Source organism: Strigops habroptila, chromosome 6 (assembly GCF_004027225.2).
Source record: "Strigops habroptila isolate Jane chromosome 6, bStrHab1.2.pri, whole genome shotgun sequence".
Taxonomy (NCBI): domain Eukaryota; kingdom Metazoa; phylum Chordata; class Aves; order Psittaciformes; family Psittacidae; genus Strigops; species Strigops habroptila.
In genome coordinates, this window is record NC_044282.2 from 2,026,390 (window position 1) to 2,043,414 (window position 17,025).

At 38.5% G+C, this 17,025-nt stretch overlaps 1 protein-coding gene across 9 annotated transcripts in view; it reads left to right on the top strand.

The window, feature by feature from the left end:
- MAP7 (microtubule associated protein 7) overlaps window positions 1-17,025 on the top strand; it is a 110,944-nt gene that overhangs the window by 76,724 nt on the left and 17,195 nt on the right. For 5 of the 9 annotated variants that reach the window (XM_030490385.1, XM_030490387.1, XM_030490381.1 and 2 more), the window contains exons 5-10: window positions 664-775; window positions 3,123-3,233; window positions 8,634-8,747; window positions 12,124-12,272; window positions 14,973-15,088; window positions 15,488-15,759. In XM_030490385.1, coding sequence (XP_030346245.1) covers window positions 664-775; window positions 3,123-3,233; window positions 8,634-8,747; window positions 12,124-12,272; window positions 14,973-15,088; window positions 15,488-15,759 — 874 coding nt within the window. The remainder of the gene's footprint in view (window positions 1-663; window positions 776-3,122; window positions 3,234-8,633; window positions 8,748-12,123; window positions 12,273-14,972; window positions 15,089-15,487; window positions 15,760-17,025) is intronic. The other 4 variants (XM_030490390.1, XM_030490384.1, XM_030490388.1 and 1 more) reach the window with 2 other exon arrangements.

A 17,025-nucleotide genomic window follows, 5' to 3' on the forward strand; every position in this document is an offset into this window, starting at 1 on the left:
AGATACTGCTTCTTGAAGTGCCCTTTGTGAATCGAATGCAGTTAAGATGAGCATCTCTGAGTTACATTGTATGAGTTTGTGCAATGCCATATAGATAAATACACTTTTTTGTCAGTTTTGTATGGTTATCTGTTCATTCTTAGTCATTGAGTATAAAGGTAGCTAAATATTAATTGCCCTAACAAAACCTTTAGGAAAGTGAGTGTGTAATGAAATATGCTTGTGACTGATTTGTCTCAGGTAAGCTGGGAACTACATGCAGTGTAGCTCATGCTCATCCTTTTGGGTTGGTTTGTTTTGGGTTTTTTTTGTTTCCTATCTCTGCCACTGTTCTAGTATTTAGTAGGTGAGAGATACAAGGTAAGAAGTGGCCCTAAAGTGTGTTTGTGTAGTGGCTGCCATAAAAAGGCCACTGTTTTTTCTCTGCAGTTCTGCAGGTCTCAACCAGATCTTACCTTTCCAAAGTTACAGTTAATGTTTTAACTTATGGCTTAATTGCTGTTTAGTGCTGTTCTAGTGGGTGTCTTAGTAGGCAGCACATAAGCTTGAACACAAGTCCAAGATGCCTGCGAGGTTTTGTCCATGTTGAGGGTAGCGGGTTTGAAGAGAAGATTAAGTTAAAAACCCAATAGTGTCCAAATGTATTATCCTATTGTACTTAAGGAACGACATGAAGCTGTTGTACGTCGCACAATTGAAAGAAGCCAGAAGCCAAAACAAAAGCAAAACAGGTGGTCCTGGGGAGGAGCACTACATAGCCGCATTAATAACACAGGTAAAGAGGGAGGCTTGGTTTGCTAGCCAGTTTCCCTGCCCTGCCAGTTAACTGGAATTTACTCACTTCTTTTAAAAGGAAGGATGATTCAGTGTTTGCTGGTTTAAATTCTTTGCTCTTGATCATTGTATTGCTAGCAGTGGCATGTTTCTGGCATTCTTGTGTAGCAAAAAGGTAACAAGGAGAAATATGAACAAAAGTTGAAGCTTGTTTCGGGAGTTGACTTATTCTCTTACTCTGTCTTGCTACAGCTTCTCGCTTCTGCTGCTTTGGTGGTGTTTGTGTAAGTGTGGGTGTGCTTGTGCTGTGTTAATCTTGTGATATGAGCTATTGTGTGCAAATGCTAAATATCATGGCTCAAGAGAGAGATCTGGTGGAAATAACCAAATACCGAGATACTGAGATTAAAACAGACACGAGGAATAAAAATTATTCTTTGTATAAGCTATCTGTATTTTGTTCTGGGAGATAGAAGTTCCTTTTGTCCCCTGTAAAAATTTAAAGATGGGCAAATTAAGGTTAAGTGAATTTTAACTACGTACTTTTTTCCCCAGTTATCTTCTCTAACTTAACCCGCAAATCATTCATGTGTGTATGCCCTGTTAAATATGACTTGAGCCCAAAAAGAGAACTCATCCTTTACTTCTTTCATCAGAAAATGGTACTTAGAATTCTTCTCTTCCTACTCTAATGTATACATTTTAAGGTGTCCAACCTTTCATCAAAGAGGGAAAAAAAAGTTGAGGAAAGAATGCTCTGAAATCTGTCATATATAAGTTCAATAAACAGTTATTTCTCATAGAAGGTTACTTTTTTGCTTAACTCTGTATGACTTATTTGATTTTTTTATTTTTTTTTTTTCTTTACTGTGAAAAATCATTGTCTTGCATTCTGTCCCTAGGTTATTTTTTTGAATCATCATTCACCTTTCTCGATTTAGCAGGCCTGGAGCACCACTTCAGATCTCTGGGTGGTGCTAGAAAACCTGGTACATAATTGCTGTGGTTTGTTGATTCCTTTATGCATAGCTAGTTCTCAGGAAATGAGATCATCAGTAACTAAACCACCCTCATGTAGCTGCAATGCATGCTTAACATCATGCTGATAGATTAGAACTATTGTTAGTAGCAGATTTTCTCATTATTATTTGTTTTTACTATGGAGAGTTACTACTGGCTGACTCTAAAGATTTGGCACAATTCACTGAAATGAAGCATAATATTCTGTCTTCTGGAATTCAGGGAGACACAATTTGAATATTTTGGTCTATTCTAAAACCCTTTTGGCATACTACATATACACAGGATTTATGATTATTTCGCACATGAACACGGACATAAAACCAGCTGCATTGGCTGATGTGTTTCTCATGGATATTTTAATTTTTTTTAGAACAAAGAAACCAGCAATCTTCTAGGCAATGGATTGCATTTGCCCTGTTCTACATTTATAGGATTTGTGTTGCCAACACCTACACAGAAATCCTCATGCTAAATTTCATTCATTTAAATAATGTTCATTGACACAAGAGAATTGTTGGCATGCCAAATACAGGAAGTGATTTTTTTCATATTGTCATTTTTCATCTTCAGAAAGCTGCTTTGTGCATAAAGCATATATCCTTTATGCCAAATGCAGAAACTTCTTGGCTGCGCTGATATGCTATGCATTTTCTCAGCTATAGGTTAGATATAAGAAATCAAAATCTCCGTCCTATTCCCACAGATATTGTTCTTACAAAGACCTGTGACAGGTGAAGCCTGAGTTTCCTGTCTCCAGTACTGACTTGCACACAGCACTCTCAATATACCACATAGATCATTGTAGGATATTTTTGCCAGCCTACAGGGGCCTGTCTTGGCTATAACGTTTTGATTCCTCCTTTTAAAACCCATTTCTGAGTTTTATCTTCCTTCCAGTACCCAGTTTGCTAGTTCTATACCCTATGGAAATTTTTTGTACACAGTGAGTATACTTTAATCCACTTTCCTGGGTTCTGACCCGCTAGGTCAGAACAGATAAATACAATGCTGTTGTACTTGTCATAGATAAACAATTGCATCTTGTCTGCTAGCATCTACTTTAGATCCTGCATTAAGTCCTTGGATTGCAACCTGGTCAAATGATAATCAATGAACAAAATATTTTAGACGTTTGAAACTTAAATCTTTTTGTGCCCAGTCTTTGAGTCACCTGTACAATGTCTGCTGAGAAGTCCATCCTATTTTGAAAGTACTTGTGGTAGAGCAGGAATGACCTAGTCATGTTTTTCTCCTCCCACTAGTGAGTTAGGAACTTGCACTACTGCATGTGGGCTGTCAATTAGCATTATCTCCATTTGTTTTAGATCCAGACAGGCGGTCTGTTTCAACAATGAACCTTTCGAAACATGTTGATCCAGTCATTAACAAGCGGCTCTCCTCCTCATCTGCAACATTACTAAATTCTCCAGACAGAGGTACAGTTTCAAAGAAAAAAAAGGAAAAAAAAAAAAAAAGGAAAAGCAAGAAAGAATGTTCTATATTGATGTATTACTTTGCACATAAACCAAACTTCTGAAGTCATTTTCTGTACTTCATCTAAGTGGGAGTGAAAAGACTTCAAATGTGAAAAGTAAATGGTTGAACATTTTTTCTTATGAGAAGAAATATATATTTGTTTTTTAAAATGAGAACTTACCTAAACAATCTTACTTTAGCAAATGATAAAAGCAGTGCTTCTGTCAGGTCTTTAGTAAATGAGGTACAACTATTGAAAGAATACATCGCTCCATAGTGCATGCAATCATGTGTGACCCTTTATTTGCATTAGGCCATTTTGTCATTATTTTGTTTTCCTTTCTTCCTTGGTAGTAGTTCTTGAATATCTAAGAACACGTTGCATGAAGCTTTCAAGCAGTTATTTTATTACCATTTCTGATTATTTTTATTGAAGAGGCATGCGTGTTTTTCATATAGTCTGTTTATTGACTTTTTACGTCATTACTCTTCAAAGATTATTTTATTTCAGTGTATGTTTGTGTTGTTTACAAGTCTGCACAAATTATAAACCATCAAGCTTTTGGAAATGAATGTAGCTGAATTGCTACCTCTGTTCTGAGGATTTATGAGATTGAAACACTGAGCTTAAAAGAGTTTTATAAAAGAATCTCTTGTATAATGTGTGCAAAGAGCTTTACAGAAAAGGGTTTGGTAGGAATTTTTCGTCCTCTACAGGGAATGAGAAGTTCTGTCACATTTCAATCCAGATAAATACAGGTTTTAAAAAACAATTTCTAGAATGGAATTTTAGTTGTGTTGCAAAACTGATTGCTAGACGTCATTATTTGTGTGCCTTAACTAAGGGCCATGTTTACGTACATGTTTGTATGTGTGTATCTGGTTGATTTGATGAGCCATGCTAATCCGAGTGGGCTAACCTAGTTGAAGAGTCTGGTAACTTGCAAAAAACACAGCATTACATTAGGAAACAATTTCTTCCAAAACTCCGACGATTTTTTTTCTCTAAACGTTGAAATCTAGTTATTTCTATTTCTACTAGATTTCAGGTGTATGTATTTTTTTGCAGATGGTTTCTGTTCTTTGCCAGGGGATGCTTCTTTGAGGAAAGATCTTACCGGGGGAAAGAACAGCAGACATTAAATATGTAGTCTCTTATGGAGTGTAACTCATTGTGTTATAGTTTCCGCCACCCATTGAAATACAGGAGAAGTTAGACTGAATACTAGGCAGCATAGCAGTGGGGAAAGGGAAGGAACATGGAAGAAGTGATGGCCATATGTCAAAAACTTCAGTTATTTTGCTTGGCATTTCTATTAGAATGGCACAGAACTCTTAAGGAGTCCTTTATGTCTTTCAAGACAGAAAGCAAATCCAAACACTCTAAGTGCCTTCTTTCTTGCGTGAAGTCATATGCCTAAATCTAGTTGAGCATGTATCTGGAGAAGTGCCAGTGGTCTCTCCAGTGGCCTCAACATCTTAAGGCAAATGCTTAAAGGAAGGCTCTGTCTGCCCCCCATTTCACCTTCCAGAGTGCTTTCAATCACACTTTGTGTGTAATTCATGCTCCTACCTGCAAAACAGTGAGCTGAAGATGAGGATGATAAGCTTACCCTAAGTGGCTTAGAGCTGTCATCAAGAATATGTCTTCTGTTAAGCAGCACCTCTTTACCACTTGAAGGACAGGAATTATTTTTTATTTTGGCCCAGCAAAAGACAAAAGTTTTCATTAATTAATTGCCTAAACGAATGGTTAATTCCTTTTCAAATATAGTATTGCTATATAGCTCTTTATCAAATTTTACGATCGGGCAGCTTCTCATCATGCTTTTATGTTAGTGGTACAGGTCTGAGTAGTTGAAACTGTAACAAAACATGAACACACGTATTCAAGTGGAGAAAGCTGCTGTTGACCAATAAATTTTGGTGATTGTGCTCTTTAAAGAAAGCTCTTCAAGTGGATAATACTTTAGATGAGGTATGAGTTACACACTTTCTTAGTTTTGAAAAGCAAAATTTGCAGCATAGTTGTGTTTTTCCTCCTCTCTACAGTGCTTTTCCTTTCAAATAGGTGGAGGTCTCAACCACTGTATTACCATTGTTTGCCACCTTCATGGAAGAAATTCAGGGACTCAAGAATTGTTTTCTGTCGAAAGACAATCTAAGCATAGAGTAGTCTTGCCCATCTACTCCTTACCATGTTTGTGGCTCTATATGAGTAACACCAGTGTTATCACTGGTCTCCCCTTCGTGGTGCTCATCAGGAGGCCTGTTCAGTCCCTGTCCCCCATCTGTTCCTAGGACTAAGCAGATGCTGCTGTTTGCTTACTTGCAATTTATTGTGCTGCTGCTAAGATAATTTTCCGATGTTCAGTTTGTATATCCTGAAGACAAATATAGATGATTGTAATCAATTCACTGTTGCCAGCTCCCTGGGACTTTGTGCGTTTTTCAGTTAGAAGTTAGGCTATAAAGATATTTAATCTGTTTAAACTAATCTGCTTGTAGCTGTGGCCGGGGGTACTTGCTTGCACCAGCAACCCTATAATGAATGGGCTTCCTGCGTGGAAACAGGGAGCAAGCAGCCCTAAGAGTGATAGCCTAACACAACATGAGAATAAAAAATATTGTTTCCCTTTGTCTATCAGATAGTTTGAAGGACTGAATCTTGAGAACGCCCCCCAATCCCTGCCCCAGGTATTAAAAACAAAAGGAGCAAGAAAAAAACATCAACTGACTTCGTTGCCTTAAAGTTCATCTTATTATTTAGATGCTCTTTGGTTTGTATTCCATTTGCTTCAGTGTGAATTGGACACCAAAGTTAAGTTGTTCAACACATTTAGGTGTTAATACTCTTGTACTTGGAACCCAGTGGGCAAAAGTTCATTTGTCTGTTCTAGGTTAATGGTGATGATAATGACTAGGAATATGTATTAAAAATGTCAAATATGATGCTTTTAGGGAGCACCTGGAGAATTCAGTATGTGATGACCATGATCCACAAAGCTGAGGTGTATTTAAATGAACTCTGATCTAAATCAATTTGGGAGATCTAAGGAGATGGCTAAAAGTATTTTGACACCTCTGAATCAGGTCCACTGCTTATATGGGGAAGAGAGTTTTTGTTGATCTCTCCTAGCTCACTGTTTGGTGCATATCGGATAGCTCACTCGCAAACACTGCCTCAGTGCTGACAGTTGGATGCTGTGGGCACACGATTGCTTCCAGTAGGTAATGTGGATATAAGCTCCCCTGTGTTAGGGACAAAGACAAAAGGGATTTAAACCATACTCACCTTACTAACAAATGGGACAGGTGGGACATGACAATTTAGTGTTCTAACTCATCAATCTCTTAACCGTGTCCTCATGAAACTACTTCATCTCTGGGGCTTCATATAGGGTCTGTGCTAGCCCACAGGGCCATATTGCATTGTGACATTTACTTATCAGCAATTTGCAGCTATACAGATGAACTCCACAAAATTGATCGTATAGGTGGTACTGATTTATTGGCCAAAAATATCAGGGATTGCTTTCTGAAGTTGTGTTATCTTTGTGTTAAACTGCAGTAGAAGAGTTTTTCCATACTCATGCTTGTGAGCCTCATCTAGTAAAGCCTGAGACCACAAAAAAGGAATCTCTTGTCTTGTAACAGTAGCTTTAAAGAGTGATCATACAGAGCATGGTGCCTGGAGAAGAAAGGAAGCAAAGATTTTGCCATTATTGCATCCAGTTTAATGGTAGTTCTGTGAAAGAAATTTTTTTTTTCATTATTAAATTACAAGCTTTATGATAATGTGTGAGCTGTAATAGAGGTCTCTGTAGGGTTTTCTGTGTGTCTGTGAAATCTGTACCAATGCAGAATGGAACTATTAATCACAAAGAGCTCTGGCAGCAGTACACTTTATAAGGACACTCATCCAGAGAGCCTGCTGTGTTTGAGAGTCCTATATTTCTATAGTAATGCCCCTTATTGAGTTAGCAGAATTTAGGGGAGCAATTTGAGAAGTGAAAAACAGCACTGAGGGCAGATTAGGCAATTAGATTTTCATAGGATGAGATTGAGATCGGCCCCTCTTTTCATGGGGGCTCAGCATGGAGTAGATTAAAGACAGATTTGGAGTTTATGGCTATTAAAAGTGATGGATCTCTACCTTTAAAAATGCAAATTAATCTCAAGTTTATTACAGCCAGCCACAATGAATGGGTTAGAGGCTGAGCCTCATAAATTCGAATTGCAGTTTGTTTTGTTGCTGTAAACACCACAGTAAGGCTGAGACGTAAGAGCACCTGATTTCACTTGCAATGTCAAGGTTATTGCTATGATGTAGGTTTATTATAATGAACTAGTATGGGAACTAGTTGAATGGGGTTTTTTGTGATGCTTATAATACCATTTGTTGCATCAGAGTATCAAAGAAACACCTCTTTCAATATAAAAAGTAACTTTTAGGGCTCTTTTAGTTGCTACTTCACCATGATCAATGTTTCAATAGTATTTTTTTAAAAAGTAAAGAAATTCTACAAGGTAAAAGGAATATATTGACAAGCTAAATTTGCATTAAGCAATGTTGCGGAAAAGCAAGGCAAGGGAGTGATTGCAGCCAGGTCAATATGTAATGTGTTTTCAAAACAGACTAACAATGCAAAAGGTTGGCTTTTGCTACTGTTCTAAATTCAACATTACCAGGATTTTTTTTGTCAGAGAATTAATGATGGAATATACTTACTCTATTCTGTGACTTAGTGTATTACTGAGAGAACTGTAGCTGCTGAGCTTGGTATCTGCAGTTGAGGCGCATTGTATCCTTTTGTGTTGCTTTGATAAAACCTCTTTCTTTGACACAATTCTCAGTATAGTATTAAGCAACCTTCTTTGTTTTTTCTAGCTCAGCTGGCAGACTTTGGAAGGTGTTTTAGTGACTGGTCTTTTTTGTAACTATTTATGTGTAGAAGAGGGACATAAACATCTCTGTCAAAGCCTATATTTAGGAGTGGCAACTGCTCTCCTATAGTACAGAAGTTGTCCCTTAATACCTAATAGGGAATATCATATGTGCAATACATCAGTATTAATTTGATAACAATTTGCCATAATGCTACAGGCAGGAACACAAATAAATATATGCTCCTATATGAACATATAGGATATCAGATATATGTTCCTATATGAATTCCTTTACTAAAATGGGGTAAGAATAAAATACAAAGTACTGAATGATTGCATGATTTTGATCTCTAGAGGACAGTTTCAAGGTTTTTGTGGTATGCAGTAGTGATGAGCTAATACTAATACTTCTGCAGCATGTGTTTGTGAAGTGTTTGATCTAACATCTTACTTGTACGGTGCACGTTCAGCTCGCCGCCTACAGCTCAGTCCATGGGAGAGCAGCATTGTTAGCAGGCTCCTGACGCCCACTCACTCCTTCCTGGCCCGAAGTAAAAGCACCGCTGCACTGTCTGGAGATGCAGGTAAACCCACAGGAACAGAGGCTTCATGTCGCAGACACTTATTTTTCCACATTACCTGTGGGATGTTGTAGTTACTGATCTAATTATGAGTGTACGGTAGCATCTCAGAATGAGCTTGAATGTCCATGATTACATTGCATGACAGCATGAAAGCTTGCTTTTACAGTTGTTTGCTATGCCTCTTTTCTCTGTCTCCCACCACCTCTTTCTTAATTTCTTTTGCCTCTTCATCAATGCAGTAAATGAATACAACACACACAGGGCAGCAGTGTCACACTGTCCGTGGCTGTCTAAGGAAACACGCACAATGTTGTGAAGAGCTCATTCAGCACACCCACTGCTAAGGCTGTGAGCTGCTTGCTGCAAGGAATAGTTTCATTCTCTACCAGGGCACTTCCCACATGGAGCACGTTAGACTTGTAGAATGATAGGCCCTGGTTGCCATGGATTTAATACATGTGAATTTAAATGTGCAGGTTTAGTGAGGTTATAATAATTATAAATTTCTCTGCCAACCCCAGAACATGTCTCTTGATATACTTACTGAAGTGAAAATTAACATGCAGAAATGTGAAAATATTGCTAGGGTGGTAACTTAAAGCCCAGGCAAAATGGTATTCCAAAAGCAACCAGGGCATACTTGCTTATCATATTTTAGGCAGGTGACAGCTGCCTCTTCTTTTATCATAGTATGTTTTATGATCATGCACTGGGGACTTGACCATTACAATAGTATACTGCTGCACATGCTGAATGCTGAAGTCTAGGCAGGTCTTTCTTGTCTGATATGGACAGGATTTTTATTCTAATTAAAGGACACAGAACATAAGAAGGAATAGAGATCTGCTAAGATTACTTTTAAAGAAGCTTTCACTTAAGAACTCTTATAAGTAATTAGACTGCAGTACATTTCCATAGGAGTAGTACTGTAGGAACAAAAACATAGATGATATTCTGCAAGCAGTGGAATTGACAAGTACAGAATTCCTTTTAACTCTTCACAAACAACAGCTGGTAAAATGAATAGTTAATGTCATTTACCAAGAAGGATATTGGAAATTCAGCTCTTTTTTTTAGGGAAAGCATTGCCTTAGTTTTGTAAGTGCTTACATTACTGGAGCAAGCATGAAGATTCTTTTTTGTGACTGCTATTGTTGATTTTGTGCAATAAGCTCTAAACAGAGTAGAATATTGCAAATATTGCAGGAATGACTCACTTGTCAGTTATTGGTCTGAGGTAATTCCCTGAAATGCCTTCCCTATGCTTACTGGAACTCTACCACCCGGAAGAATAATCCATCTGCTCATTGTTTTCCAGGTATTATTCTCTAGGAGCAATAAGTGCAGTCCCTTCATGCAGGATGCTTCCTGGAGATTAATGATCAGGTGGTGGTAATGGCTCCCAGCTGTGCTCTGAGCACTCAGCTCATCCCAGCCTGTCATTATTCCCTAGAAAATTACCCTGCCCTTTGGCTATAAAGATAAATTATGATGCAAAAAATCAAAATAAAATTAAATATGGATTCATGCCCTTAAAATTTAAGTGAGCTGTTAGGGACATCCAGCATAAGAGTGCATGTGGCTGATTTTTTTAAAAAACCCTCTAAAACCAAGGTGTTTTTTTAAATAACTTTCCACAGAGCTCCTCTGAACAGATGTAATCCTGTTGGTACAGGATTCACTGGGAGCGCTTCCTAAAGCATTGTTTGGCAACAGCACAAATGAAAATGAACTGCTTGTCTTCTAATACTTATGATATCATCCTTGGTGGTAACTTCAGATAATCAGAGTGCAGCAAGAGAATTGATTCACAGAATGTAGGAACCGCATAAATATAAGGTGTTTTAAAACATAGGTTGTGCCACTGCCTCTTATCTGGTTTAGATACACTCAACCAAAAAACAAAAAAAATCCCCAGAAACAAAAGCCCCTCTTTTCTTGTTTCTTGATTTTTATTTATTCTAAGTCAGTCATTTTATAATATCTCATTAAACAGAAATCCCTTTAAATGATAAGGCAAGCATGAGTGCTATTGCTGTTACACTTACGTGAGACTCTCTTTATTCATAATCTTAGTCTCTCAGTGCAGGAGAATTTGCAGTGTTAGTACTGTTAAGTCTATGAGCTCTTCCCATAACAGCAGCTGTATTGTTGTAAAACTAGAAGAATTAACTGTATGTGGAACTGCATTCTTTCAAGTGTGCTCAGAGAGGGACCTACAGGCAAGTAATGTTGGGAGTGTTTACCAAGGAAACTGAGGATGTAATTCTCCTGCCCTTTTTTTTTTTTTCCCTCTTTTATTTAAAGGAGGATAAGGACATACCATATAGATGCTCTACTTTTCCTTCCAATAACATGCTGAATAATAATAATGCTAAGATGATATTAAATGACCAGGAAAGACAAACAGGAGCAGACAAATAAATCTCAGCAGTAACAACATAGTTTTTTCTAGTCTTCTCCTTCAGTTAAATCAAGAGAAAGTCCAAGACTACTTTGCTGCAAGAAGTTCCCCATGATATATTTTGCACTGTTACAATTTTCTTTGAATATGTAATCGGAACACTGTATATCTGATAACCTGCCATTGGCAGGAGATCTTTTGGTCCTTGTGCAAGCCAATGAAAACTGCTGTCCTGGCTACTCAAATATTAATTTCAAGTTGATTTGTTGTTGTTAGCCTGCTTTTCGTAATGTGTAAAATAGTTCGCTCTCAAGAATGTATTTGAGTCAGCTGTTATCCTGGCATTATCAAGGAATATTGAAAGTTCTTAAATGGGTGGGTTTCAAACAGAAGCCTTCAAAAAGAAAACACATCACTTGATAAAAATTGTAGACAGCAATTTCATTGATTTCCTAGGTGAAGCTGGTTTGTATTGTTAATGTGTTTCGATCTTTGTGTGTGTCTCCTTTTATTTTCCTCCACTTCCAAGATCAATTAATAGGCATTCTGATTTTAGTTTGATTGTTTTCTATTTCAAACGTAATTGAAACTCATGTCATTGTATCTACTAAGCCAGTCAGAGCAGTCTTTGGGTCCACTGCTCTTTCACCAGTTGCATAAAAACTTAAGAGAAAGCCATCATTACTTTCTACTACTATGTGGCATACTTTTTGATGTATTCAAAATAATTAGTTTCCAAATGGAAAAGTAGATGAGTGCCTATTGAAATTGTATCATTGCTGTATGTGTGGCCAAGCTAGTGTATCGAATGATGGTTCTGACTTGAAAATTAGTCATTCCTCTATGTATTAATACCTTCTTTCTTTTCTGTCTTTCTCGGTCGTTTCTGTTCCTGCTGGCTTTCCTCTGTCAATTCTCCAATGCTGCTCTGTAATTAAAATTAATAAATAACAAAACCAACCAACACCGTAGTTATCCCCATTTGTCCCCGTTCAGCATCTTGCAGTCCCATCAGTCCTCTGTCCTACAAGGCCATGAGCTGTAGGAATCCAGGAGACCGAGCAAAACTTTATGCCTCTACTGATGCTGTTGGACATAGGAGAACAACGCATCGTGCAGGGGTAAGCATGCCAGATGTATGTGAGTGTCTCATGCCATGGCCCCCTGATTGCATTGCTTGTTAGGACAGGAATAGTTGCAAAGATACTTCATGAAGTCTTATCCTCCCCTCTGTGCTGTTCCCACCCCTTCCAATTTGTTTCATAGTTGGCTGGATTTTAAGTGAAATATAGTATACTATGTGGTGATGTGGCCTGATTATGCACCAAAGAATCCATGTAGAAAACCACCTGTGTTTTCCAAACACCTGTGTTTGCAGAGTGGACGCCTTAGCTTCTCATGAGGCACAGAGGCACTCACAGTGTGCGTGCCCTTTTCTCAAGTGGATTCTTTGCTGCCTTTTAAGGCCCAAACTGGTGTTGCAGCATTTCCCTCAGTGTCACCTGTTTTTCCCAGCAACCCGTTTTCACAAAGCCTGTAGAATTTCCTATCTTATGATAGCAAATTCAGCAGAGCCTCTGGGATAAAGAGGGAAGAAGGCATGCATTGACGTGGCTATATACATAAGCACATATAGCACTATCACTTTAGCTTTACTTAGGAGACTAGGCTAGTAAAGTTTTCCTCATTGAGAAGGAAGAGGTTGGTTTGTAAGCAAGGCTTCCTACAGATCACCTGTTCATTCTGAATGATTTGGTAGCAGTACTGCGGCTGATCTGTGCTTTCAGGGAAAGTCAGAACAGTGTGATACAGGCAGACCAAATACATGTTGACTGTGCTCCAAGCCAACAAGATGCAGTCCTCTCCAGTTCATTTGCGGAACCTGAGCAGTTACGTTTTCTCTTGTACTCCATGGCTTAAGTTTGTTTAGAGTGTGAGAAGAGTGAAGTCATCTCTGCAAATGATTAAGACGTGCTTGCGTTTTCATTTGGCCTAATGGGCGAAAAGTGAAGAGGCAGTGCTGCTATTAACACCCTTGATGGAAGTAGTGTTAATGAAAGTCACATGAATCATAGCCAGTACTTAATCTTTCACGCGAATGGTGTTGTATTGGAGTTTTAAATTAAGGCATAGCATCGGGAGGTATCTGTAGAGAAATCTCATAGTATGCATGCAATGCATATAGTGCATTGCAATCTCCACAGCTATCAGTTTAACACCTCTTGGCTCTTTCTCTTTGCAAGTGGTTTGAGTTTTGGGGGGGGGGGGGTGGGGTGTGTGTGTTGTGTGGTGAGGGTTTTTTCTTTGTTTTGTAGGGTTTTTTTTGTTGGTTTTTTGTTTTGTTTTTAAAGAAGAAAGGTTGGTACATTTTGGTGGAGGATGCATTGTAAAAATGTTAATACAAAGGGACTGAGTTAAGTTCTGTTTTCAGTATCCTGTATGGTGTGAGAATCTTTTATTCTTCTGTAAACTTTTGTAGAAATTCAGGTTTTTACTTTATGGATATTAAGAAAAAAATTCTGATGCTCTGTTTTTGAGACTAATAAAGTAGATCCAATATAGAGAGTTATTGCTAGTGAGCCAAAATTCTTGTTCCTTTTAATGCATTTGTTCTGGTTATGTATGCTTTGATAGCTCAAATGATTATCATATTAATCAGTAGATATCTGGTAAATTGTACTGCCAAAGAGCTGGCTTAAGTAATGACTTCAGGATTGAGACCATCTATTGCTGATGCTAAGTTGTGTTTTTGGTGACTTTAATTGTAAACATAATGATCAAAAAACCCCTCTTGGATTGAGGAATATAAACCAAGCATGCATGCGCTCATGAAGTTCTTTTCAGTCCTTTTTTTCCAGTTGTTAACCTGGTTTTCAGTTCAGGAGGTGAGCATGAGAGAGCTCTCAGCTAGTGAGGCTCTAAAGCAGTGTGGGGTACATGCTACAGGGGTTGTGCTTAAGGCCCAGCCAAGATGGTGACCAGCAGCCCCTCTGCATCATGTTGGCTGATTCACAGCTCAGTGACCTCTCCAGTATTCCCACTCTTCAGACTCCTTGAGTCTGAGCTCATTATTCCAAAAACCTCAAACTTTTCATCTACAGTTAGAATAGAGAAAGTATATAGATGCCTAAATTCTGATCTATCACTTTAAACCAGTAGTTCTATTAATACCAACCAGAGCTATAACAGAAATACGTATATATAAAAAAGTCCTAAGATGGAAAATAAAGAAGGAAAAAGAGGAAATTGCTACCAGGTATAAGAGTCAATGACAAAAAAAGTATGCCATGTGAAATCATCCAAGAAGAAAAAGAATAGGGTAAACATTGTACGTGTTTGAGGGCTTTGAGTCTGTGGCATTCACATAGGAGCATGAAAGCAAAAAGCTTGTGCTATATATGGACTGTGACTAAGTGTGAGCCTGGGGGTGTGTGTGGGGGTGTTTTTCTTCAAGTGAAATCCTGGCATTGTGGGGAGTAGTGGAAGGTACTCTGTGGCAATCAGCAAGGATCAAACCTTAAAAGGTAATTTTTTGCCTGTTAGAAGATAAGCCTCTGCAAATTAGCCATTACGCCTTAGGACAGTAGAGAACATGATTAAGAAGGATTCTTGTTGTCAACTGCATATTTACTGTTAAAGATGGTGACAGATTACAGGGTCTGTATTAATGAACTTGTTAAACAGGCTGTAGAAACTACTGACTCAGCACTGCTTTTTCTCAAACCCTCCCCCCGACTCCTCATCCTTAACTGAGCTTGCTTTGCTTTCTTTAGCCATGTGAACTCTGGCTTGACTTTGTCTTTTTCTTTGCTGAACTATAGACTGACAAAAAAGAAAAAGAGAGAGACCATTTGTCATCCAGCTTCTCAGCCAGCTTTAAAGGAGGTCATTTTTCTTCCAACCCCAAAGCTAGATCACCAGCTCCCTCTCCAGTTTGGTAAGCCAAGTACACGCTCAGCTGGAGGTTGAGCTATAGGCAGCTCTGAGTGTTCTATTTATTAAATGTGAAATAGTGCAAACTTATTTGGCGATACAGATGTTTTCTCTCTGCAACAAAGAAAAACGTCCTGCTTTTAGAAAAAATATTCCTACTGCTTTGAGGAAAGGGAAGGAGGAAGATACTGGTTTCTTCCCTCTTGGCTGGGCTCGGTGCTCAAACATCTGGAGAGTTGCAAAGAGAGACATTTTGCATGAAAGCTAATCAGATTCACCAGGAGTCCTGCTTGATAGCAAAGAAATAGAGATGCTGTTTTATTTTTAGCTATTGTAGAAGCAATGTGTAGGTGGTGTCCAGCAGAGCATGCATGGTAGTGATTATTGCTCTTTGGTTACACAGGCATGCATCAAAGTCTCTGCCTTTTTTGCCTGGCACACCTAAGCAGATAAATTCCCCGCCTGGTTCCTCCAAAGTTTCCTCTGCTCAGGCACGTCCTCCTTCTCCTGGCAACATCCGGCCAGTCAAAAAAGACGTCAAACCAGAAAGTGAGAAGAAAAGATCAGAAAAGGAGGCTGAAAAGGCCAATGAGGAGAGGACAGAAGAGAGTAAAGGAGCTTCAGCAAGTACTGGCGAATCTGCAAGTCGAGAAGAGCTTGCTGAGCTCACTCAAGGTAAGGAGATATCCTCCTTTAGGTTAAGGAACATCTAGAGCCTATTATGTTCTTTCCTTACTTTCTCTGAAACGATGTAGCTTTCAGTAGTTTTTTATTGAACATTAATCGTACAGAATATTCCCACAGATGTATGTTCATTGAGAAATTTGTAAACAGCTTGAAGCCCTCCTCCTTGTAAAAGTCAGAACAACTTGCACAGTGTGACTTCACAGCTCTCTTCTCTGCCCTTTTGGACTGGAATTTTGTCCCTCACATCATAACACAGCTTCTTTTCAAACCACTGAAGTAGAATAATAGTAATCTGAAGACAAGAAGCCATTACATAACGTAGAGTGAGCAGTGAAAATGTCCAGCTCTGCTAGACACTCAGTACAGTTGTGCCGATAACACCACCAGCTTACCTGTAATATTTCAAGAGTCATGTCATCATGGGACAGATTAGCAGGATAAAGTAGAATGCAGAGGGGTACCAAGAGGAAGAGTAGAGAAGAATAGGCAGAAATTTTCAGGGAAAATGAGTTGTTAAAAAACAGACAAAGAAAAGAACCCCCCACCAACCCTGAAAAGCAGCAAGGCAGGAAAGGATGTACTCATAAAATAAAATAATGATTGTAAAGTGTAGGAAGGGCAAAAGGTAAATATGAAAATGAAAAGTGTAGGTTTGTTCTAGCAGACATCTTAACCCGTTGTAAATATGGCATAAACTGCCTATCTTGCAGATGGGGTAGAATGACCATTGTGACCACTGGCATTCCCAGAACGGGTTACTTAAGATTCTGAGTTTAAAATTCATAGATTCCCCTGTGATTGTCCTTCAGAAAACAGTTTCAAGTGTTAATAATTCTGCATTTAACTGCAAGATTTGTACTTGGGGGTTGTTCTTCTGCAAGAAGACCTGATGCAAATTGATTTCTTTGGTTTTAACAAGTTCTATTATAGTAGTTCCAGTCTGATACCCAAGTCCTACCACATAAAGTGCAATCCCACATGGAGCTAAGAGATTTACTATCATAAATTGATGCATCTGTTGGTCATAGGCATGTAAAGAAAATAAAATTGCCATATTAGTGTGGGGTTTCGCTGCTCTTCTGATAACCTTTGGCCAGTTTCCTTCTAAGGAGAAAACTCCCTTTTAAAAGGATTTTAGGGATACCACTGAGGTAACTTTGCCAATGTTTACAAGCTGTAGGTCCCCAAGGAACTATGAAGTGCAGACCAGAGAAACGCAGTCATGCTTGTTTGGCAATTTACCTCAGGAGGAAG